This window comes from Cataglyphis hispanica, chromosome 20, assembly GCF_021464435.1.
Source record: "Cataglyphis hispanica isolate Lineage 1 chromosome 20, ULB_Chis1_1.0, whole genome shotgun sequence".
Classification (NCBI taxonomy): domain Eukaryota; kingdom Metazoa; phylum Arthropoda; class Insecta; order Hymenoptera; family Formicidae; genus Cataglyphis; species Cataglyphis hispanica.
Genome location: NC_065973.1, coordinates 1,712,837 through 1,740,371, shown reverse-complemented (window position 1 = coordinate 1,740,371; position 27,535 = coordinate 1,712,837). Strand labels below are relative to the sequence as shown.

The window sequence follows — 27,535 nt, the reverse complement described above, 5'->3', positions numbered from 1 at the left end:
TTTTATTACTTTTCAGTCAGCGCAGGGAGGATAAGAGATATTCTCCACTTACCCAGGATTACTTCTATGAAGTCTGCAGCAATTGAAGGGAGAGGAAAATATTTCTACACTCCGCGAGACTATTATTTCTACGCTCGGTAGTTACTTTAAGCGTAACTGATCGCTTCATAGCGGATATAATATCTTTATCGCGTCAATAGAAGAAAATAAGAAATTATCGTGAAAAAAGAAAATTATTTCAAATTATTATTACTACGCAAATTATTATTGGAGAAGGAGACTATATTTTTATTTAAAATTATTGGAAAGAATTATATTTTTATAAATTTTACTTTTGTATTTTATTGGATCTCGTCTCTATGATCAGAAATTTGTTTGTTTTTTTTATTTTGTTTGCTGTAGATGTTTACGTTAATTTGAAATAAGTATGTGATTCTTCGTATTTTATTGAGATACAGATCTGGAATTCTTTTCTTCCCTAGTTGCGGGTGTTAAGGGTTTCTATGAAATACATGACATCTCTAACTGTATTGTATGAGTGTTCGAAGTGGAAGTGTGTGAGTGCGAGCGTATATCACTTCCGCCTCCGTTATTGGTTTACCAAATAGTAGGACCTCTTCATTAGTCCCTGCCCAAAATTTGTCATCGAAATTCGTAATGTCAGCCAGATGGCTTAATCGTGTCAGACTCTATTGGCCTCTTTTGGTCCGTGTCTAATGCACGAATAAAGTTATCGAATTTCTAAAAATGATAGCTTGGTAACATTAGTATTATTTTATCTTAAATAAAACCATTGTTTTTAGAGAAAGAGAGAAAGAAAGTGAATGAGAGATGCTGAGAGGCGCAAAGCATTTCTATCTCTATTAAATATAAAAACGGTAAAAGCTTTTCTTTGCAAAAAAGACGAAATGGAACTGCACGAGAGTTGCAATCGGAAATGTTAAATTGAAGTGCATCTCATTTAAATTTTTGTGAGCGCAATAAGAGGGACTTTTGAGATACACACTTGACCTGACATATATGTTTAACGAGTTACGATAAAAAGGTTTATAAAAATTAATTTTTTTTTAATTGATAGAATCGGATTTTTGAAGAAATATAGTAATTGTTTTATTATACAATAAGAAAGATTTTTTATTCTAAAAATATTTTTGTTCTTAAAATTAAAATCAAAGAGATTTTAAAACATTTATTTATACATATATAGAAAATAGATTTTAATATTACTAAAATTATATATATAGTTGAATTATATATTATCATTAACAATTGTGATTAGAGTAACAATCGCTATTATACAGTGCTTTATACAGTCGGTTTAAGATAATTAATTATTCATTAATTAGCTTAACTTCATTAATTAATTCTAGCAATTATTATTGGTAGCAAAATGTTAAATATCGTTTATGTTGTATTATTGTTTGTATGTATTAGCGCGATTTATGTGCGTGCGAATCGACACAAAATTGTCATTTGTGGGCTTGCTCGGACAGCTCATAACGCGATGAAATAATGGTTGCGGCAATGATTAAACGCGCAATGAACGAGCACTTGGTGCACTTGGTTAACTGTATCGACAATCTGTAGGAGAGATGATGACTCGATACTCGCTACACGATTGATTATTTCCCAACGGTGTTGCAAAGCAATTCTCGACTGCGATCTCGCTTACGATCGAGATGTAACAAACGTCGATGGTACGATTACAATGGGTTAATTGGTTTATTGCTTGTCAACTGTTGCCGAACGGAATGGAAATGTTTACAATGCGTGTCAATGTGTATATGCAAATCTTTGCGTATAATTTCTGATTTTGGTCATATATCTTATTTTAAAAATATAAACGTATAAAATTAAAATTCATGCCAAATTTAAAAATATTTGAAGATTAGATATTTTCGAGAGCTATAGATTTTTATTTTATTAAAATTTTATAGTTGCGGTGTCAGTTCTAATTAATATTATAAAATAGATTTTTCTTTTAACACTTTTAAATATTCATAAAAAAATTTCTTTGTAACGAATATTATCCTACTGTGAGATTATGACAGATTAAATTTTTCTACAGTTGTAGAAATGGTAAGAAAACTGGCATGAATCATACAATGGTATCAAATATATAATACACAGAAAATAGATGGGAAAGAAGCACACAACAGGCGGATGCACACAAAGGCAACCATAAGTGGGGATACTCGGCGGAAGATGGTAGGGAGAAAGTCGACGGAAATACGATTAGATAGTCTGTGACACAAAGAAACCGATGATCTCATTTAGAACTCGTCGAGATGATTCAAAGATGTATTGATTTTATTCTACTTTTCTCTCGTTCTGCCGTTTGTTCTTATGCCGTTTGATTAATTATCGGACGCGCAATAATTCCTGCTCGTCTATATACGGCGTCGAGGACGTATCATATCGATCTCTTAATGCTGATTGCAAAATCCATTCCTGGGACTCCGAGTCTGCGAGACGCATGTAGCTTTCAGAGGTAATGTTACAAAGCGTACATTACCTCGTCGCCATGGGGCTGATAATTAATATTTTTCGTAGCGTTAATTAAATTTGCGTTTTTAATTAAATCGCATGGGCTATTTCTCTGCATGATCGAGCCGGCGCATGTGAAACATGAGCGACGACCGGCGCGGTTTGTTCCACAGATTGCAATATCGCCGAATCGACGTTTGAGTACTTTACTAATTATCCACTGCGAATAAATGGTGTTTGAAGCGCTCGGGTGCAGGAACGCTCGTGTGGGATTTACTAAACAGGCGGTTACGCGCTCGCAATTGAATATTTAATTACTCCAACGATTTATTTCACCGTGATAACTGTGCCGGGTTTAGGCGAATAAATCCTCACTCAATGTAATTAAATCATCGAATTATGTGACTAAATATTTATAGCCAGCAATTGCTTGACCCGCGAAATGGCACACACGTGAGTTTTCTGACAAATACATTTTTAAGACTGTTTCTCGAGATAAAATAAAAAAATTAATAAGTTATTATTTTTCTCTACATATACATAATATAATATAAATATAAAAAAATACGTATCATCGAATAACAACATACATAAATATAAAATATGAAGGCGATCATAATCTGCTATTCAAATACTCAAGAAGAGAGATATGATGAAAGAACGAAGAGGATGTACGAAAAGATGAGATGTCCCTTTCACAGTTTTCTCGGTGCCCCTTTTCGGAGGCAGCCGTGCAAGTACGACAAGCAAGTCGTTTCGCGTGTTTACGGGACTCTTGCGACTGAAGAGGCCAAGGACATAAATCGGAGAAGTACAGAAAGAAGCAAAGGGACGCACCGGCGCCGTCGTCGCGTGCCCTACACCGAGGTTAACTTGGACTGTTTATTGTTCGACACTCGAAGCGCTCGAGACTTCATTAGCCAGAATTGCAATGCACGGCGTTCCCGGCAAGAGAATCGGCTAGAGAAAAGGTACTGAGACTGGGAAGAGACTAACTAAGAAGAAGTTGTAGAAGAAACCCGGCGTTTTCCCGCTTTTCCATTAATTAATTAAACGAGGGAGCATGGTATACATTAGCTTGAGTGTATCAGATGCGTTATTACGCCAAGGACTGTTAATTTTATAAATTCTGAATGCTGCGTCTTATTATCGAGTGCAGGCAACTCTTCCCTAACTGACGTAAATAATTAACATTTCGTTGAGATGTAGCTGTCGTAATGATCTTTATTTGTAACGCCACGCTAAATATCTATAGATTCAAAGTTCACTTTAAAAGAAACTACGGAAAATTGAAAATATTCTATGTGTATGAATATAATTCCCATTAAAAATATATTTTTACAAGATTTTTCTTTATATGAAAAAGCAAATTTTAAATAGTTATTTAGAATATTTCTTCAAATTTTTAGTAAATACTTTCAAACATTATTTACATTTTATAATTGATTAATATCTTTTTCAGTCAGACAATGCTTTTGTAATATTGAAAATATTATAAGGAAATTTTTATTTTTGTTTCTCAATATTTTCTGTTTTTGAACGATAAGCATGAATTCGCTCTCGCTCATCGCTATTCTTCAACCCCGGGTTTCCCGGGGACCCCCCGCGGGCTGTGAGTCAGAAGTCATGTAATGGAAGGGAGACGCGAATGAGAAGGTGTAGACCAAGCGATTTGGTTGACGTTACTACGCGGTGCCCCGTCTGTACTGAGTTATGACATCCATAACTAGCACCCACGTCTTTCATTAACCTCACCATTGTCGCGTGTTCCACGACCGCGTTGTTAAAGGGGCACGGAAAGATTGTCTGGGGGAGACCGAAGAGGGACTCCTATTTGTTTTTCCTCCGTTTATATTTGCCCGCCATATGTCTCGCTCATTGCATGTTCGAACATTGTTCGTAGATCACAAGAATTCGCAGGATATTACTATGACACTTGGCATAGCTTTTTAAATTAGAATGGATGCGCTGTTATAATTTAATATATCTTATTATGTTTACATAATTTAATCAATATCATAATTTTTTCAATCTCTTATTACGTGTATATGACGGTTTGTGATGATGGCTTGTATGATGGAATGTGATATATAGATGCCGATTTTATTTTATTTTTTAACAAAAAATATAATTATACTCTCACAAAAAGAATCATTTATATATATTATATAATTGTATATTATGTTACATAAATTTTATGTGTCCATTTTTTTTATATAAAAATCGATAATTTTTTATAATGTTCGAAATATATGTCATGAGAAGACAATAGCCACGAGCATTGCTAGTTTATTGTGTTTGACGATAAATAATGGTTTAAGCTCTTTTTGTTAACCACATGTGCGAAAACTAATACCAACGATAATCCCTTCGATAACAAACAACATCGATCACAATTCTGTACGGAATACTTTGTCACATCTGTTATTGACGAATAGAGCTGGGCATTTGGTAGAATCGAATGTGGAAAGTGCAAAACCGATAAACGATATTGATCTGAAAGAAAATTAGCCTGAAAATATGACATGCGATTAGCTTATATACTTTGGTATATATTTTAGAATTATAATACACATTAATTTTCTTACCCAAAATCTTAATAAAAATCTAAAATTAAAAGAATTGATATTAATTTATATCACTTAAAAATTGTTTAATTCATAAAATATCAAATTCTCTGCATATGTAGATTGCTTTGTTGAATATATTTTCTATTTTGAAAATTTTCAAATAAATAATTGGTATACCGCATGCAAAACAGTATACTATATGTAAATAAGTATTTTCGCGCTTAATATCAAGTGCATTGAGAGAATTACCAGTGAATGAGATTGAATTCACTTCTTCTCGAGAATGCAACGGAAAATGCAATTGCTATGGGGCATTATAGTTTTGCGTAATTGAGGATGCGCGTTTGAAATGAAAATGACGGGCGGAAAATGGCTCCCGGTATTTTGAATTTGCATAGATAAGTTTTGCGTTAATTATACTTTCTCATTAACCAATAAATATTGTCAGATTAGATTACATGTTTAGTTTAATCTCTATAGTATTATTCCGCCAATATAATCCCGTTTTCAATATATATATATATGGTATAATTTAATAGAATTAAATTTGGTTTAATGGTTGTAATATATATGCACTTCATACTACGTATATTATGATATATATTAGCATAATTTCATTTCTCATGCATTACACATCATATTGCTATTGCATGCAATAATGCAATTGAAAATATATCCAATATTATTCATATAATCAAATGGAGGAAGAAAGATATATATATATATATATATATATATATTTTAATTACAATTTGGTTAAATGCACTAAAAAAATCGTAGTTTTCTTTATTATTTTTAATATCAACCGAATACAGAAAATTAAGTGCGTACCAGCATGCAATACGCATCTAATTAACATTCAACTGATGCACTTTGCTATTTCACTCGACTTTATTATAAAAAATCATTATGAATATTCATATACACTTCCCGTACTTTAAATCAACTTCCTCAATCGACTAGAGGGAGGCAAAGAGTTAAGAAAAAGCGGGAAGGACTGTTGCGATGAGAAACGCGTTATATTTTTAGCGGAGCCTTTGATATAGATGTGTGTGGGTGGGCTGTGCGGTTTGGTTGGCTTTTTAGAGTATAGTAAACATTGCCCGAAGATAAACTAATTTGTCCCGAATTTATAAAGTCTGCTCGTTCGTCTCGGGACAAGATACATATAGATCATTTACTTGCTTAAACAAACATTAGAGGGACGGGAAAACCATACGCGTATACAATCGTGTGCGTGATTTCACGGAAAACTTTTTCTGCGCGCGATAAATATAAGTAAAATAACGAAAATGACATCAAAGAATACAGTTGAAAAATATTAATCATGCAGATACAAGTTACGTTATAGAAAGTTTTTATGTATATACAAGGAGAAAGAATCTAAGAATATTAATATAATTAATGGAATATTAATTAAAAATATTAAATAATTAAATAGTTTGTGTAAAAAATATTTTAAAATTATAATATAAATAGAGTAATTTTTTTTTAATTTGGATGCGAACATTTAAATTAAATCTTCATATAATCTTTTTATATTAAATACACACATATATATATATATATATATATATATATATATATATCTCAGTAATATTTACATACATATTGTGTATATAAAGTAAAAAGTGTGTTAAAACTCTATAAAATCTATTTGAAATTTATATTTTTGATTTGTGAATTAGAAGCTGAAAAATTGACAATTTTTTTTAGTTTTATATTTCTGTGATCAGAGAGATATACTAGAAAAACAGGTCACATAGTTATACGCGTGTCGTGCACGTGATGCTCCGATATGCGATCGCCATGAGAATGTCGGACCGTGGTCACATGTGGCGATCGCGTCGCGGCATGAGAAACTCCCGACATGTATCTTCGGCCGCGTGTTGATACGGGTACGCGCAGTTGTGTGCCGATGATTAATAGGAATCGACAGAAGCCGATGCTGCGCGATGTCGACATTGCCCGGTCGAGAAATATCGCCGATAAATTCTCCTTTGAATACGCGTCGTCTTTCTCCCCCTCGCGCGAAAAACGAAATATATCTTCTTCTCTCCTTTTTTTTCCTCACTTGTTAATAACATTCTTTCATTCCGATCATTTTTTTCCCCGAAAGTGCGCGCTTAATGAACGACTGGATATAAAGGAATTAGGAGACTGCGAAATGTGTTCTGGTTAGGAATATTACATATCAATATTACATATCAATTGAACGTTATTAATTTGTCGTATTCGCTCGTAATGATCAGCGGATCAGCATCGATGATAATGTACAAAATAATCAAACTAATGTACAATTCTGGCAATAAATAGAAATATTTCTCTTTTAAATATAACGATAGATAATTTTCTCTTTTATTAATAGTGTTTTCTTATTCTTTGAAAATACAAGTTTTTAATTATGTGAACAGATATAAAAAAGGGGGCCTGTAAAGTACATTATTAAAAATATTACGAATGAATAGATTGTAATTAATTTAGTATATTCATTAATTTACTATACATTAATAAACGATGATAAGCATCAATAGTAATGCATGAATTAATCATCTATTACGATATATGTATTAAGCATCGCATCTTCATTTTCATTAAACATGAGCAATTATTTGGATTTGATTCTGTCTGTCAAATTGGAAGTATCAAGTATCTTCTCTCGTTAATGACGTTTTTCGAGCCTCGTTGGAAGATGATGCACGCGTAACGAACGATCGACATGCAACATGTGTATGTACCAATGAAAGAGTTAGAGGGGTTGGCAAGCGCACTCTTGTTAGGAACACAATGTGCACATCGCTCGACGGATGAAGCTCGGATGTTATATGTCAATCGAACGTTATTAATTTGCGGTATTCATTATCCTCGCAGATAGATGGCGATTAGCGTCAACGATAATGGCATGAATTAGTCATGCCGTTATGTCGTATTATGTCGCATTAAACATTGGCCGCGCGTTCCCATTGAATGCCAGCGATAGGAGAATCAATAATTTAGATAGGTATTTGCGCGCTTCTCTGGTTTATGACAACATAAATGATCTATTAAATTCTTATTATTGAAAATATTGAAAACGTTATCTTGATTTATTTTCATTTTTTTTTATGTAAAAATACTTTCTTTATAACATGCACGTGTATGCATAAAAGAGAGAGAGAGAGAGAGAGAGAGAGATATTTTAAATTTAATATATTTTAGAAAATTTATAACATTTAAATAATAATAAAATATATTAAATAATAATTGTTAAAAAATATTAAATATGATATTGTATGTGATATACACTTTATTTAAAAATTTCAACATAAAATATATATAATAAAATTTATTAATTTTTTTGACAATTAAGAAAAAAAAAGAGAAAGAAAATGTTTATAAAAACTTACATTAAGTCATTAATGCATATTTTTTACGAAGCAAAGAAGTTTGACAGAATATTCTGATAATTTAATATGAATCGATCGCGATTAATTTGAAACTTCAAAGTTCTCGACAGCATTCTCAGGCAGGATATATACATGGTTGATGGCGATGCATTCGCCGTCAAAGATGCGGAAGTGAGGGTGACAAAGAAGTCCCGGAATCGCCTTCGGCTCGCGTGTCACATGTGACGAGCCGCGTGCGTATGTGTAGACGAGATCCTCCGCGTTTATGCATGACATATTGTTTTCGCGGGTGCACTGTCGCGAAGGGGAACTTGTACGGCGCTCGTTTTGCACCTCTCACCCTTGTCTCGTCGTCCGTTTTCGCATTCACCCTCCTTGATCTGCGTGTTTGTAGTTTCACGAGTAGGCGTTATTGTGTTACGACAGGGTATATACGGCAGCTTCGCAGACTCCTACGGTGCTCCAGGCCACGGATTTGGGCGCAAACGTTATTATTTTTCGCAATTTGCTAAGCAGATGCTCCCCATTGTGACTCTGCCGGCGTGGCATGGTTGTGTTGCTCTCACAGGGGAGTTTATTTTCCCGGTTCGTCTCCGACAGACGCTCGGCATCGCGATATTTTACCTCCGCTCGTGTGACAAAATAAATTTTTTTGCGCGCGAATTCGTGCAATCGTGAAATCTTTATTCCCGTGTACAAGCGTAAATATGCGAGATGCGCGAATTGCTAGAGAAAGAGAGAGAATATACGTAGCAAAATAAAAAGTCAGTTTTAGCGCAAGACTAAAATTTTCCAAAATAATTTTATGGCTAAATATATATTTTGATGGCATACATTTTTTTTCTGTGAACAGAATTTGTTTGTTTTTTATTTTTAGCTTAAATTATTTTATGTAAAAACGAATTATATTGATTATTATAATATTTACTTACTTGGATTGTTCAATAATAATTTTGAAATAGATGATTATAATCTTTGGGATAAGTAGCAACAAATAAAAAAAAAAAGAAATAAAAAAGAAGAAAGGATACTAAAATATTTTGAGATATTCACTTCCATCTTTTATTTCTTTCTCTTGATATGGTTTATTTTTTAATAATTTTTTAAATATTATTATCTCGAGACTTTTGTAGCTTTTACATCCATTAAATTTGCTCAGGAAATATCCTTCTTGTATCTTTAGCTTCGTATACGACTACGTCTCAAGCTGCTACATCCGTGCGCGCGCGAGCGCGAATCCGTACGGTGCGTATCCGTGCCGGAGGCTGAATATTTAAACCAACTTGCTGGCGCGCATTGTTTTACCGGCATCCCCATCTCGGTGGACTACACACGTCGGGAAATAATGATCACGCTGGCCGTCGTTTTTTACTCTTCCTCCTTTCTACTTGTCTCCTTTGCCGCCGTCGCGTTCTCCGCGCCCGCGATACTAAAACATCCGCGACAACAATATTGCACTACCGGTGAGATTGTAAACAGGCGCGTTTCTTTCTTCCGACGACTGTCGGGCGAGGGAATGGTCGATGGAGAGCATCGTTCGCGAATTTCCTTCAATGCATACCACGAATCCACCAGCATCATGGCTCAAACGTTTCTTTTTTTAAAGATATATTTTGTAGCTGGTTGCAGATAAATGCGATCGTAGAAAAATATATGTAGATCGGAAGAATTTTTCTTCTACATAATTTATTTTTATATATTTTTATTCGTATCTTTTTTTATAAATTTAAGGGGGGAGAACATTGTATCATCACATACGTATATTGATTTGACTTTTTTTTCAAAAAAATATCTTTTATCCCTTTTCTTTTATAATATTCCTAGAATTAATGGTAACGCTATTGAATCGTATCCAGATCTGTTTGAGGCGCGTTAAACTAATTTGAATAAACGAAAGGAAACAGACGACGCACAAGAGAGATGCAAACTGTGAAGCCGACTACATACTACGAAGTAGAAGTTTTAATGTTGGTAGTCGTACCGGCTGGTAGTCGCTTTTTCGTTTTTCTTGTCAGTCCTTTCCAAACATTCACTCTTTTCCAAGTTTATCATCATTTCTGTGATCTTTCGAATCGCTAAAGTTACGAGAAACGATACTTTTGCGTCGAACTTTTGCTGACGGTTTTCTATTCGTTTTAATTTTTTGATTCTCAAATAATATATTTCACTTTTAATAACAAAGTATCTACATATAATTATTGATTAAAATAACAAGAATATAAATATATCAATTATGTACTATATAACAAATTATTTTTAGATAAATTTAATCTATTTTTATAATTTTTGAAAATATCTTAATAATGATATTTATTAATAAAACATATTTTCTTGAAAATAATCAAATATTTGATTTTATTTTTTTATAGATATATATTATGGAGATGCGGACAGAAAGACCACGAACTGCCGGTCGAATAGCACCAACCGGAAGAGTGACACCAACGGTGCATCAAACTAATGGAGGTAGGAGGAAAGCTATACCAGTTCCACCTCCGAGAGTGCCGACTCCTATGCCCATTGCGAATAATAATCAGCAAAGGTGAGTACTTTCTAAAATTTTTTAAAATTGAGTTTATCGTTGCATGAAGGGATTAATTTCAAAATTTTTTTCTTTGTGATTTTTGTTCGAATTAATCGCCAGAAATGTCTATGGCGATGATTCGATCTGATCCCTATAAGTTCCTAAACTTCATGCAATGACGATATATCAGGATCGTGCTTCACCAATTTGCATTTATTAATGCATGTCTATAATGCGTGTCTATTCGCCCGACGACACGGCGCAACTTTGTCGCGTGGTTTAGCGGCGGATTTTAAAGCGAGTTTCCAATTGCATCAATTCCTCGCGAGGATAGGTGCCACTAAGTGTATTTCTCGTATCAAAGTATAGCCGTGGATAGTAAAATGGCTTGGGATAGCTACGGCTGATTAAACTTAACCAGGAAGCGCAGGGTTGTAGCTGCCCACTTCGCTGATCTCCTCCAACAATCTGCTTCAGCCAAGCGTTGTTGGTTCGTGCAGAACCGGGGGATTTGCCCGCCACCACTCGCGGATAATACCACCCCCGAAATGTTAAGCCTTCGTGGTCGGAGTATTTTTCGGGGCTGGTGTTCGCCAGGCTGGGGATTTTCGAGGGTGGTTTATCGGGGCGCCGCAAACTGCGCGCATAACAGTTGAGCTTGATAATTGAAGAGCTAAGTAATGAAGATGGAATATACGATATAAAAAGATAATTACGCGCTATAAGAATTTTACATTCTTACACCGAGAGATATTTAATTACATTTGCGATAAAAGATTCGAAATTGACTTTCTTTTATATTTTTTTATTTATTATTTTATCCTTTTTTGTCTAACAATAACTAAAGTTATTTAAATTTAATTATAAATTTATAAGTTTCTTTAATTGATATGGGAAACATACAAATATAACAGCTTAATTTGTCTCTAGGTTGTACTAATGCATTAAAATATATATATTATTGTCTCATTAAAGAATAAGAATAAATATGACATGGTTTGTTAGCGAAATCGATTTATCTTAACGCAAATGCACACTCATACAAACAATAACATTTTATTTTTTTGGTGATAATTATCTGACATCTACGAAATGTTTTCAAACCATAACTTTATCAAATAAAGTCTTTTGCTTCAAAGCTTGTCAGAATTCATATTCGTAATTACTTAGACATGAATACGACTTGTAATTGTTAAAAGACTTTAATCTCAAGCTTACTAGAAAGAGAAAAGAGAGAGAGAGGGAGAGAGAGAGAGAGAGAGGGTGAAAGCGGAGAAGGAGGGGAAAAGAAAATAATGGACTGTCAAAAGGATGAAAATGGATTCAAAGATTAAGGAACTGAAGGTTATCTCGAAAAGTGGTTGTTGCCATTGCCGGAGTATTCATAAGTCTTTCAAGGATGTATTATAATATATAATTTTGTTGCGCGTTACATTGGCTATCCTGTTGTTATGTGAAGAAATTTATATTTTTTATTAGACAGTCCGGCTACAAAATAAGATTTAGCTTTCAAAATTATCTAATACATCACATGTATTAATGAAAGCAATATGAAAAATGAATAATATTATTTTGTTATGTTTAATTTTAAAATGTCGCCAGTAGATAAATTAATAGACGAGTATTTATACGACTAAACTGGCTTCGTATATTGGCCAAACAAAAAGACACTTAAGCACCCGAGTCAAGGAACATTTTAATGATATAAAAATGCACGCAAGTAATCTTTCCGTAATCAGCAAACACAAATTAGAATTTGATCATGACTTCGATTGGTTAGATCGCCTGATATTCTGCAAACTGAAAAACATGTAAGAAGGAGAGAAATAGCTGAAATGTTTTTTATTAAAAAATTTGACAACACTATTAACCCTCAAAAAGACACAGAGAATTTAAACAACATATACGATAGATTAATAAAGGTCGTTTAGTCGTTCTCAGTATCCCAAACATAGTGGTTGACACAATGTCAGTTTGACATTTCGATTTTTCTCTTTCTACTTTTTAACTTTTTAACGCAGGTACATAATTTCGTTTATTTTATTTGTAACGTGACTATTATTTATAATATTGTTATTTTAGTTCACTTGATAAGGACCAAAACCATATGGTCGAAACGTCGTGATAGAATAATCAAACAATATATTGCCAGTTTGGTCGTATAAACACTCGTCTATTAATATTATTATTCAATTATGATAATTTTAATAGAGGAAAAATAAATTTCATATTCGCGATATATCTTTTCAACGATAAAATTCACAGTTCCCTTTGTTAATATTTTATAGTAATTATTATATAATATAATGTAACTCTATAATTTCTAGATGATGTGTATATTAAGGTTTTAATTTTTTCTACGATATATTCTATAGCACTATTTTTATAACTTGCATCTATTAATTACAAGCGAGTGGCTTCAGTCGCAAAAAAATATACGCGTCAGCGCGAGCATCGAGGGAAATTGAACGCAGTGGTTAAACGCTGATCATTGAGATTCTACGATTTTCTGGTTCGTGGTATTTTTATGATTTTCATGGCATCCGTTTTCTAATCTTCTCTCTCTTTCTTTCTTGGTACGTACATTTCATTAAATACTCCTTTTTTTTGTCGTATTCGTGACCACCCTTCGTAAATATTCGTGCGGCGAAGGTTCTACAGCTATTCGCAATGAATCCTCGTTCCCCGGGGGTGACCGTAGACGCGGACCGAATAAAGGATGGTATGGGGATGCGTCAGGAAGTTTGAAGTATTTTCCTCATAATGCTTTTGAGGTATCTAAAATATTCGCGACGATGCGGATTTTGCTTCCGGATTTTAATTAATTAACGGCCGGATATACTGACGGACCCGAATGAACCCGTTCAGTCAGACGATGTGTAGCAGTGGGAGATGATGATGGCGGCGAAAGATGGGTGGAGGAAGTAAAGGTTCATTAGAACCTCGCGCAGCTTGAAATTCTGTCGACCACAATGTAAATAACTCACTTGTGCTTTATATAAAACGGAGAGAGGACCTTTGTACCAAAGAGAGCCGCCCGTATGCGTTCATTAGGCGATGTTTAGCGTAGTTACACCAGTACATTTCGAACCATACCACCGTGCGCGAACACAAATGTACAAGTCCATACATCCTATGCATTATACTACATATATATATGTAAAGAATCGTTGAAATGCATCGGGAGAATTATTTGGCATCGCCCGGAAATGCGAAACTTCGTCATATCCGTTCATCATATCCGCCTAGGATAATTGTATGAGGGCTGCATGAAAGGAATATTTTAGAGCATATTAAGAACTCGTCGAATCAAGAAAGGTAGAGATTTTTTTCAAATAATTTGAGTTAGACTAGAGTGAAATACGTAGTACTTGGATTTTTATTTATTTATTTTTTTCTTTAAAGATAAACATACATAAGATAGGTGGACGTAAATGCGAGATGTGAACAATAAATAACTTATTATTCCGCGCTGTAAACTATAGATATATCTTGTGGAAATCTTTTACCACCACTAATACATAATTACGTGAAACAAATAAAGTAAACACGAGACGATGCTGATTGTAATTATCGTCGCGAAGAGGCCGAGTCGCCTATGTCGGGAAATAGTACGAAAGACAATAATTACGGTTTCAAAGAGGAACGATTCTCCAAGATTTGTCTCCTAGGAATATCGTGACTAACGAACACCCTGGTGCCACCGCGGTGGAATATACGCCAATTAGCTCGTATTTTTCGTCAAAGAGATCAAACCTCGATTCTGTATTAGTATAGAAGACCAGAGGTTACGGTCGTAAAGAGTCGTTGGTAGAGACAAAGTAGAGGTACCGTTGGAGATAATATCAAAGGATAGTTAAGCCGTAGTATAAAGTGCCGGCGTCAGAGAGCTTTTGCGATTTCTGTAAGAGAAAAAAACGCATCCTATGCTCCTTTTTGTAAATTTAATCTATCTCGTTGCGTTGTTACTTTATCCTTTTTGCACGTTGTTTTTATACGCTTTTGATTAAAAGAGATTGTCTAAAAGAGTTAGTTAAAAAAATTTAAACATGCTCAATATAAGAAGTGTTGTGTTGGAGAAAAACAAAACATAATTCTTAATAAGATATTTGCATTTTAACAAAATTATTTGTTGCAATTTTTTTTAATAAAGATTTTTAACGTTAAATATTTCTATATAATTAAAAAAAAAGTATATAAATTACAATTCCGAGAAAGTATAGCATGTATTTTAATATAAGTAAAATAATAAAATTTTATTTGATTACATCTCATGAATCGATTTTATCTTCATCACACATTGTAAAAATGTAATTTTAATATACTAAAAAATCACACATAATAAATATTTATTCTTCATATTTTAATGCTGTGGCAATCAAATATTTGTATGATACACAAAAATTTTTTAAGGAATCGACACATTTATGTGAACTTTGTCAACTCATCTTCCGTTCAATATCCTCTCACGTGTGATGCGTATGGATCCAATTTAAGGCTGGTTGAAAGACTCGATTGATTTGTCGTGCATGTCGAGAGTTAATTAGCTTGGAGCACAGGTGATGATAATCTAAAGGTTCCCCGGCTGGCGACCTTTAATCAAGCGATTAATCAAGCGATAGCTTGTCACATTATCGACCTCCGTGTGTATGTGATGACCAAAACTATCTAAAACCTTGCGTTGATCGAGTTTCTTAGCTAATTATTTGTTTAATCATCGCCTTTTAGAATTATGTGGATGTTATACAAGCAACATCTCACTTGTCGTGAATTTATCGACGAGTTATCTTTCTCTTTCTGTTCCATATGCGATTTATACAATTAAATTTATTTACATATTTTTTTTTTTATATAAATTCGCGCCTGATATTTCCACCTCATTGATTTATACGAAGTATCTTCCGAGATATATACAAATCCAACTAGTTACGATAGTAATTTATTTTTTACGGCTTTTGATAGCGATTTATTTCTTTATAGTCTTTTGATTTGCGACCTCTTTACGACTGTTGATAGTAACTCGCGGGCTTTGCGGCACTTGATAGCGATTTATATTTCGTCACACACAGAACGTTCCGTTCGCCGCCTTTTTTCATCCCGCATTGATCTGCACCGATGAATTCGTCGGTTGCCGCGTTGGCTTTTGATGGATTGTGCGAGCACGCGCGGATACGCCGCCTCAAATACGTCGAGGTGCTTAACGAGGCAGATTTTCACGGGATCGATCGACGAATGGGAATATGGATATTTTGCTACGAGAGAAACTCAATGCCGTGCGCGGTTGGATCGCGGCGAAATACGCGTACGAAAATGATACAATGGCGCTCGCACAACGCAGATCAGAGGCCCGCAGAAATTTTTAACAAAGCTGCGAAATATTTTTATTAGCAGGTGTGGCAAACTGCATGTTCAAAAAATTGCATGTCGCAAAAATATCTTAATTCTTAACAGTTTAATTTTTAATATAGATGAGGAGTAATAATGTGAGAGCAAATCTTTCTTTTTTTATTTTTTTTTTCTTCTCTTTTATCATTTTTGATATGCAAATATATATTAAGAAGAATCAAAATTAATGGTCGCCAAAATAAAAAATTATTTTCTGGCCACATATTGTTCTTATCTGGAATAAATCATCTTAGCATATTATTAAGCATTAATGAATTGAGCGAACATAATTCTTTTGGCATGTTCTGTTTCTTTTTTTTCGTCTGAAGATAAATATCAATATTATCCGATTCGGAGCAGTCAGCTGATATTTATCGGATTAAAAAGCATTTTTTATATTAAAGCATTTTTTTTTTAATACAAAATGTATTAATAATCTATCATTCCATTAGTGATAAATTTTTGGTATTGAGTTTAAGCTTGATAGACAGCAGTACAAGATCTGCTTTATCAGCTCGTGATATACCCGGTGTCACGATAGAAAGCGGTTGGTATCTCAATCTAGCGGCAAGCCACAGAAACATGGTTACGTGGATGCTGCGACGTCGGGACGCCGATAGTGCTCGGCGTCTCCGTTGACAGGCGCCACTTTCCGAGGAGTCCGTCATCTCAGGGGTGTTTTTCACCCCTGACAGCGCGGTCGAAACTTTCCTCTCTACCGAGATTCACAGTTAATTCAAACTTGTAAACTTGGAAACGTCCGAGGGATTACTCTGTAATTAATTAGATTTTGAAAATAACGTGTTTCTGATATCTATTGCGGAATCGTTTCAAACTCTATAACTTGAGCATAAACTTGATTAGACGCGGTTTAACTTTTTACGATTTAGAAGTTTACTGTCAGGCAATTAAATTTAATTCTCATATTCAGTTATTAGTTTCTTGATTTTTTTAATTGCAGTAAAAAAAAAAAACTATCTAATCCATTATTATTGAAATATGCGTGCTATTTAATTTAATGTGAATGAGAAAATAATAGCAGTGGAATAATATGCAGATTAAGGATATTTAACGTCCGAATTCGTTCGTTTTTCGCGAAGATGTTTATTTGATCTCATTTTCTCGAAAATCACATTTGTATTTATTCGCATCGTGAATACTTTATCAAACATAGGTCGTTAACCTAATGGAATGAGCGTTAAGACCGAGGAGATCGATATGGTGCACTTTTGCCGTCGTCATCCACGAAGTCCAATCGTGAGAAAAGGCATCGTGAGGAAAGGCGAGAGAATCCGCGCAGCTCTAATAGCGCGTGAACGCACTTAATGGAACCATTTGAATTATAATGCGACCGATCGGGGCCGCGATTGGCAGCCTCCGCCCGGGGATCTCAGACCGCGGCGTCTTGCCCTAATCTTCTTTCCCGATTAGAAAACCGGTCCATCTCGCACCGTTACGAGGCAATAGCCGTAATGATAAAAGATTGATAATTATGATCATTAATATGCGCATTGCATTTTCGCTTTTATGTTGCTATATACTTTTTTATAAAATACTTTGATGGTTATTTGATTATTTGTTGAAGAACATTTCCGGTATAGTTTTATGAATATATATTTTATATTAAAAATAAAAAAGAAAAATAATGAAAAGAGTAGTTAAAAAAATGTAAAATTAAAATAGAAATATGTTAGATTTTTTGCACGAAAGCAACTAGAGAAGTTGGAGTCGCAGACTTGTAATCAATATTTTAACAGCGTATATCGCAGTTTACAACGATCATTAGTGGGATAGTTGAACATAATTATTTGTAATTTATTTAATATCCGGTGCTTTAATGATGTTAATTACGCAGATGAGGCCGCCTTCGCGTAATCATCTTTTAAGTATTAAAGTCTTGAGCCTTCCGATCTTCCATGCCTGTTTCTTCTACCATGTGATAACGATTCTTTCCACCATGTGATAACGATTCGGCAAAGCTACAATTACTGTCTCCTTTTTTTCTTATTTAACTCGTTTGATAATTTTTCTTCTGCGTCAATAACGTTGAGGAAACATCATCACACTGTTGAATTTTGTACACAGCAAGAGAAAATTATATATTTTGAAAACTATTATGAGAAAATTAAAATATTCCTAAATTTTTATTACATCGAGCACTTTAATTGCGTACAGAATTGCAAATACTTAATTAACGTTAGCAAGAGATAGGCGGGACGTGTATACGTACACATGTGGCGAAAGTCGTCACGGACAAATGATAATGTCGCTATTGTAAGAGTTAAATGCTAAATACGCCTGATGAATGAGATATTGCTCGATTAGGAATTGCGTCTCACAAGTTGCCTTTCATTAATTAGCATGATGACCTTAAGAAAAAAGAATATTAAAAAAAAATTCTAGCTATAAAGTCTAACAGTAAAAGAAACATACACGTACATGAAGAATGATGAGAAACGTTTTAATGATTTTCTTTAAATTTCTGTTTTTATGAAAATGTATTCTTATAAAGGAAGAAAATTAATTTTCTTAACAATATTCTAAACAAATGTTGTAATGCCTCATTGACATTTATAAAATTTAAAAATTTCAAATTTTTTATAAAAAAATTACTGTACCAAAGTTTCTCTAAAGTTGCATATATTTTTTATTAACAGAATTAAATACAGAATTAAAATAAATGGATAAAGCTACAAGTGCATACTATTCGTAACCATCAAGATAGCGGCCTGAAACTCCGTTAATGAGATCTTTCAATTCAATGTTTGCGCGATTTCACGTACGCGTTTACAAGTCGTTACAGCACCCGCTCCATCGTTGTCTCTCAGACGTTTATAATAACGACGCTAAATTATCATTTCTGTCTGTCATATCTCCGGTAACTCTCTCGGAAAACGACGAGCGTGGGTGTTTCGTGTAGCTGATTTTGTGCCCAGTTTCTAGAACTATATTGACATGGACACCGCAGTAGTGGTCAATCATCGTCTAATATATCTTTATATCATCAAACAAATTTTTTATTTTATTATTTAATTATTAATATTGTACTATTTATCACATTTTTAATACATATAGTGAAATTTTTTTTCTTTTATTTTCTATTTTAATTATAAATTTTTCAATTTTTATATACGAAATTATGTGTGAAAATAATTATGTGTGAAATTAATTTCTTTAATTGTAAGAAAGAGATTATAAGTTTTTAATAAATGTTTGATAAACTTTACTACTAGTGAAACAAATAAAATGAAAATAAAAAATGATTAGGTATTTGTATATGAAAAATAATAGTTTTCAATCATTTTTTATTGAATGATTTATTTCACTCGCATTGCTTGTGGGCTGCTTAGACACCGTCAGTTGACCACCTGTGGGTCCAAGATTCATATATACGATACAGGATATGTACATGCGTGCATAAGTGTGCAGGCTAGGTGCGCCTGGTGCCAATGATCCACTATGAATAATCGATACCGCGTTTACCCGCGTTTACCTGCGGCGTTGGGTAGATGCAAGTGGGCGTAGGACATGGATCACAAGATTATCTTGTTTAAGGGATACTCTATCTGAGGGATATCTTGTTTAAATGGACACTGCATCTCAAGACCATTGAGTATTGTCTCTCCAATGCAATACGAAAATGCTAATCGAGATGATTTTGACAGAATTTACTCATACTTTCTCCTAATTACTATTTTTAAAAATTGAATTTAAGATTTTTTAACCAATATAAATCCCTTTGAAGGATAATAAAGATCTTTTTTTAAGATCTTTGATTGAGAAACCGATTAAATGCCATTTCTTTATAATTTTTTGTTACTTTATATACAAATATTTTTTCAATTAATCCTTCATTTTGGTATAAAAAAATTATTTAAAATAAAAAGATAAATCTTTCTTTAATATACTGTTACAAAACTGTTAAATATTGCGTGTAAATATCTAATTGTACTGTTAACAATATTGCTTTTTATTTTATCGTTTGTAGGATAACGACCATTGAAACGCGCGAGACTTTAACACTCGGTGACAGGATAGATTGTTATAGGAAAAATCTGTAACGGACAGTGTTTAGTGTTTTAATTTTGTTTTAATTTTAATTTTTTGGTCATATTCGCGATATTTACGATCAATATATCGCACTTCTAGCATGAGCCCGAACATTTTATCATTCGTCGCGCACATAAATATAAACTAGCTACTATTATAAACACGCACGAGATTTAATATAGTATGTCGTCCATAAAATTTGCATCAGATTGCATTTGTGTAAATTACAACGTGTAATAACGGAGCAAATCTCGATTGAATCTATTGTAACATTTTCCTCAGACTCGGAACGTTACATGTTTATCTGACTTATTACATAATTATGAGCGGTACGATGCATTCATATATATCTCTGAATATATTCATAATTAAGATATTAAACGATATCCCGTTGCGCACGAAAATTAGGCCGGCAATATTTATGTCAAGAATTATACTTTTATATAACTTGATTAAGACAACGCAAGATTATATAATTTAATCGAAGATATTTAATTTTATTAAAGAAGTATAAAAAAAATTTCCATACACACATATAGCACGCTACTATACGTGACTTCTTTAAATTTATACAATTTTATACGATTTATCTTTTTATTATCTGAAATATTTAAAATATTAAAATACTAAAACTAAAGTATTTAAAATATTACTGAATTTATTTGTAATCTCTTTAGCAGCTTTTGCAGCACTACAATTGTGTCGTCTTGAGAAGAAACTACATCGCGCAGTTTAGTTATCAATTCCGATACGCGCATTGAATGAGCCGAATTTGTTACCGGCGATGTTATCTCAGACGTTAACATACGCGTTTTAACGACGGTGCAATTAATTAATCCCCTAACGGCACGGCGCAAATAGCGGAGCTATGTAAATTACGCGTCGGTGCGCGTCAATATCGGCTCACGGAATGCGCTTCCATATATTTAACGAGACAACGCGCGCGTGAGTCGGATAAATTCAGAACGCGACGATACAATAATGTATCGATCTGCCAAGTGTACACTCACGCCGAGTCATTGCAAGAGAGCCATACCCACGCGTGATGCGCACAATAGTGGTGCTTCTCTGATAGCTTTCTTGCCATTTTCGTACAGCACGAAACTGCGCATTAAATACTCTTGCATACCGTCATATTATCTCGCATTATCTGTATATTATTATTACGAGTTATTTTTTATCTACTAAAGCCTTGATCATCTGATCTTTGTTAAATCGTTATTTTTTTTTAATAAAAAAAAACAAGGTATTTTATTGTCATTTCATAAATAATTAAAAGTTTTAAGGTTTTTATAGAAACATATATTTAATAACAGAAATGTATCTTGTCGCGTTTCGAATTTCGCTCCTACTTCGATACAACAATTTTATTCAGGCTATAAATACGTGTTTTGCGCGTGACAAGCGCACGTTTATTCGTTATTTTATCGTCATCGACAACTACGGCAGACAATGTGTCATTTCGAAACGACATCGACGCGATAGCATATTGTTTCATACATTTTTATCTATGAAAATCTCCGAGAGAAGCAATTGGCCTTCTTCTCAACACGCACGTTTAAATTTATAATACAATCGAGAGAATTTCTGTTAATTTTATCAGTAGTTTCTTGTTGCAACATTTATGATTAACCGCTTTCCTCGTTCGTCAAATACATTGCAAGAAACGATCGGCCAATTCATTATTGAAACTGTATTCCGAGGATTATTAATTACAAAAGACATAGTTATTACTCTCATATATAACATATTACCGTTACCGGCGAGATATGTAATTACTTTCCAACATATGTTCTTCATTAATCATTATTGACTTAATTTATAAGTAATCACTGCTACTATATTTTTCAGAGTAAGTGTATACATAAAGATCTAATATATCTCCGTCATCTTTTGATATTACCGATATACTCGAGTCCACTTTCAAAAGTATCGTAAAATTGATTCAGGATCCAGCTGGGAGATACACGCGCGATAAGACGTATCAATGAGTAGGCGAAAAAGAACGATGAATAAAGTAGCTCCATTCTGTCGCGGTGAAGCAGAATCGCGGCGCGTTCATAGATCACCGATAAATCTCTTTCGACACTCCCAATCGCCACTTATGACGACGATTTGGTCGGTGTCGGGATCATCGGGTTGCCGGGGTCCTCGGGGATGCCCGTACTACATCGATGGCGAGAATGTAATGCGGTCCACCGTGTGGAATGCCCGACACGGGCCGCAGGGCGCGCGTATCCCGGCATGATGTTGATGGATAAGCGGCTCGCGCTTTGCTGATGCGCGATTTGTCATTATACAGCTGATGCGCGTGCACGCTGTTGTTCTGTGTATGTTCGTATTCGTATATCTTACTATTTGAGATGGACGCCACACTTTGTCTCTGTGTTCGTAGTGAGACACACGTTCTGTCGTGTTGGTCCCGCCATCAGGAATACGTGGGCGATAACAATTTTTTTTCAGAAAGCGATATGTGGGTATCGAGAAAATATTTATCAGCATTTGAAAATAATTTATAGTTTATTGCGTGTAATATTGAATTCATAGTTAAACATATATAAAAAGTTTAGTTAAATAAAGGTAGAATTGTAAAATTTAGGCAAGTTAATATTAAAAAGTAAGTTTCTTTAATGAAAGCAATGTATTATCACTGAAAAGCAATGAATAATCACTGATAGTGTCAGAAACAATTATAAGTATAGCACTGCAAATCAATAAAATTTCATTACATCTTACAAATATATGTATATAGTTGTTACTGATTTTTCAGTGAAATTTTTCTGCCATAATCAGCAGGATATAAGACGAAGGAGCAAAGTATGAATGTTTTCACCAAAAATCAGCGAATATTTCATGAATATTGAATATTTCGTAAATATTTCATGAATATTTCATGATCTTCGGTGAAATCTTGTATCTCTGATTACGCGAAAAATAGATACGGTATCATTCTAAAAGAACGCAGTTGTAATCTAGTATCGTTTTTACACACCACATATACGGCTGTACACGATGATATTGATAAAACTTTTGCAATAAAAAAATCGATATGATGAGGAGATAGATTTCGTCAAGGAGCGAATCTGAAGCTTGACACGAAACGACACCCTGTACAAGAATCTCAATTATTCATGACGATCCGCGCGCTCTCGGCTCTCGGGTGTACCCTTCACACGCGTTATATCGTCGAACCATGCAAAGTAGAAACCCTCCGAGGACTGTGCCTCCCGTTCGCTTCCTTTTGTTCTCTCTCGCGAGCGAATAACGATCGTCTGTGAAGCTATTCGCGCACGTCCGAGGCTTGCTTTGCGTGTGCCAGTGAAATATCCCAAAATTATGCGGTAATATCTGGTGGTGACGTAAACACACACATTCTACACACGCACACATACGCACGCACGCTCGCGAGGGAACGTCACCTGTGCAACGGGGATAGGATACGAAGACATGAGAGCACCCCTCGGGATCTTCGCTTCTTCCTTTTCTCTCTCTCTCTCTCTCTCCTCCTCTGCCGAACATTTTCATAAACTCCCTCATAAAGCATACTCGCACATCCCGTCGTGCATCTTGCCGTCAGGCGCAAAATGGATACATTGGCATTAATTACGTCTGAATGGATTTGCGAGAGCGGATGGATTCCATAACTTTCCGCCAACAATACTGAAATTCCAACAAGTGGAAGGATCAGAGTTGGAGAAAAGCGAAGGTTGACGGTGAAATGCAAAGATGATGTCAGACAGAAATTACATTGGAGTGAACTGTAATATGAGATTTGCTCATTTCAAGTACATTTTCCAGATTTTCTCTTCGCTTTTTTTCATTTTCATCCACAAATAATGAACTCTTTATTTTAAGCTCAGAAAGAGTGAAACAATGCAATTGAAAATAGTAAATCTATAATATTTGAAGGATTATTTAATTTATTTTATTTCTTATTGACTTGATTAATAATGACAATTCCTTAAATAATTCTTATTGTTTAGAAGGATTATATACATAATTAATTTTTTAATTAAATTTACACAAGAGAGAAAAATACTTTAATCAAGAGACAACAAACAGAAAATGTATATAACTTTCTTAGAAATATAATTGAATAAATCTAATAATATCAATAAATTGAATAAATCTATAAATCTTGTTTCTAAATACAATGAAACAGAAAGAGAGAGAGAGAGAAAGAGAAAGAGCGAAACTATCGACTGTCAAAAATGTCACGCTTAAATAAGCATTAGATGTTAATCGATGGAACCGTGCCACTGAATTAATTCGCTTGCGACAGAAGGGAAAAACGAACGACTCTTCTTTTGTAGATGATTCCATCCTGTAAGCAGTCAATGAATATGGATGACTGTGGTCTTTATATGCTGTGTCTCGGTTCGCAGGATCGAAACTGTATATATCAATTACAATTTTTACACTCTCTGCGTCTTTTTGTCTATTAAACATATTAAGATTTTTCTTGGAATATATTGGCTTGCGAGATCTTTTCCAAATGTTTTAGAGATTAATTTTATAACGTAAATGTTTTAAACTATTTTTTTACACTGTCTTTTGATATTTTAATGACTATAATATTTTGCGAAAGCTTATTATATTTCTGTATATAATTAAAAAACATTACTGATTTATGTCGAGATACAAAAATATTTGTTGCAAGAAGTTTGCGACTCTTACCTTGGCTTATCTTGTATTTTATGACACGATTGCTTTATATAACTGCTCACCGTTTTATGGCGAAACAACAACGAAAGAGGGTAAATTCGTTCGAAATGCGGTAATGAAATGTCATGCCTAAGATGCCATTGGGCGACAAGACAACGCACTTATGGGATCCGCGGAGTATTGAGAAATTATATATGGATACACGCGACGGGGTGGCAACTAAATACTTACATAACTACCTTGCAAGTTGTAAATTATATATATATATATATGGATATTTATACTTTCGTTCGAGAATTCAAGCCATGTCGAATGCGCGTGTAATAAGCGCCGCAAAAATGTTTTCCAGCATTACGGATTTCGTATATTATGGCATTATGCAATCTGCTGAGGCTGTTTAATATCGGCATCGGGAAAAGTTGTGAACATTGTAATATATTATTACCACTAATTTTATGAGTTGATTCTTAAATTTGTCATTTCTTTTATTTTCGAATTTTACTTATCTAAAAAAAAAAAAAATATGTGAAATGACAAACTCCTTAAAGTTTTTTCATAATACAGCATCTTTTAGATAAAATATTATGTTTTATAAACATTATATATATATATATATATATATATATATATATATATATATATATTCGTACATAGATGCATTATATGATAAAATTACAGAATTATATATAGAGATGTCTATAACTGTGAGATATGCCTATATGAATAGTTCTGTAACAAAAAGTACAAATTCCAGCGCTGCATTGCGCGCCTGTACCATGCTGTAATATCGAATTTTCGTATTGAAATTTAATACATGGTAATATTCTGAAATTCTCGGCGTAGAGGTGCAGAATTAAGCTGGAAGGCAGCCCATGCACACCAAGAATTTCATATCATTACACACATTATGAACGATCGTGGACTAAAATTCGGAGCAAATGTGTGTGTTAAGATTTGTCTATTATCTGATATACTCATAATGTGACAAATTAGTAGAATTAAATTTCTCTTTTCAGTTGTTAAAAAATATTTTCAATTTTATCTTTATTATTTTATATCAACTATGAACCGTAAGAGTGCGTCTTCGAATATATTTTATAACTATGATCGAGCGCGTTATTAATCGTTATTTTTTCTTAAAGTATTTTTGATAGCATATTATATAAAATTTAATAAAGATAATCACTATCGCAATTCTTATGGCGCGCTGCAATTGATAGCGGCCCGTTCGTAATTGCTTTTTTCTACGGGGGTTCTTCATTAAAAAAACGGCGTTTCCTAATTCCTGCTCATCCCTAGGGCCGCCCTTCATTAACACGGCGAGATCCATCGTCGGTACAAGCCGATACTTGTCGTGCCTCCACAATTAACCAAATTAACGGGCAATTAGTGCCGGGGAACCTCGGCACTCGAATAGTACGGGAGCCGAGGCTTACCTGCCATCCTGGGTACTATAACGTCTTCCCTTCTTTAGCCACGTCATCCCACCGCTCGTCAATTTCTATCCGACGTTCCATCATCTCGGGGCTAAAGTGTCGATCGAATTACATTACGGCTTGTAGACCCCGAGGAGGAGGACGCCTTCGTGTTGCCCTCCGTGCCTTCCTAAGTCGAGGACCCTATTGCATATGAATATAAGTGTATTATCATAATATCATGCCGAGGGGTGGCTCGCTCCTCTTCTGGTTGGCTGCTAGGGGGATAAAATCTCCGGAATCGCGTCGGCGAGGGATGGAAGCCCACTTTTACAGGATGTATACGGATGAAAATCCCGATACCTATCTGCTGGAATGCAGAATCGCGTCGCAGGAATGCAACGCTGGATAAGCGAGCTGCTTGCTTGCATATACACGGCAGAATGTGATATATTGCGATGCACCTTCTCACTATGTGAAATCTGATCCCGAATAGAGTGTTATAAAAAATACTATCTAACTTGCAAAAAATATCCCGAGTTTTATATAGCTATATTCTATTTTTCGAAAGATAATTTTTAATAAAATTTTTTTCACATCTATCTTAATATATTTGCAGTTAAACTTTAAATTATCTAAAAATAAATTTTAACATCTATATTTATACTGATGAAAGTTTTCAGATGTTCAGCAGTACATATACATAAAAATCTTTTCTCAACTATATTTTAATTAATAAGTAATATCTCGCGTTATTTAATCCGTGCTTAAAAATAGAAATCTATGAAGAGCTCCATTAATGTCATTATGATAATGTGACATGATCAAGCCAATTAATGTCAACGAAACGAGTATTGTATCTCTGACGTTCTCGCTTAATTATCCTTTCTACATCGATCCTACAGTATAGCTAAAGCCGGCGGTGCAGCCAAGGGAATTGATTATCTCTCCCCGGGAAGCAGTTCTTCGAGCCGCTGACAATGCCATTCACGTCTCGATCGAGGTGTCTGTATTTATCCGTGGCCCGCTCGGATTTGTCCGTCAATTAACGAG

The 27,535-nt window shown here is 34.2% G+C and overlaps 1 protein-coding gene across 7 annotated transcripts in view; it reads left to right on the top strand.

Moving 5' to 3' along the window:
* The window catches only part of LOC126856885 (uncharacterized), a 312,768-nt gene that overhangs the window by 41,144 nt on the left and 244,089 nt on the right, over positions 1–27,535 (top strand). For 5 of the 7 annotated variants that reach the window (XR_007688422.1, XM_050605856.1, XM_050605855.1 and 2 more), the window contains exon 3: positions 10,813–10,985. Coding sequence is in view for 4 of the 7 variants with exons in the window: in XM_050605856.1 (XP_050461813.1) it covers positions 10,822–10,985 (164 nt within the window). In the remaining 3 variants the exon portion in view is untranslated. Of the gene's footprint in view, positions 1–10,812; positions 10,986–12,849; positions 12,989–13,425; positions 13,544–27,535 lie in introns of those variants that run through there. The other 2 variants (XM_050605857.1, XM_050605858.1) reach the window with 2 other exon arrangements.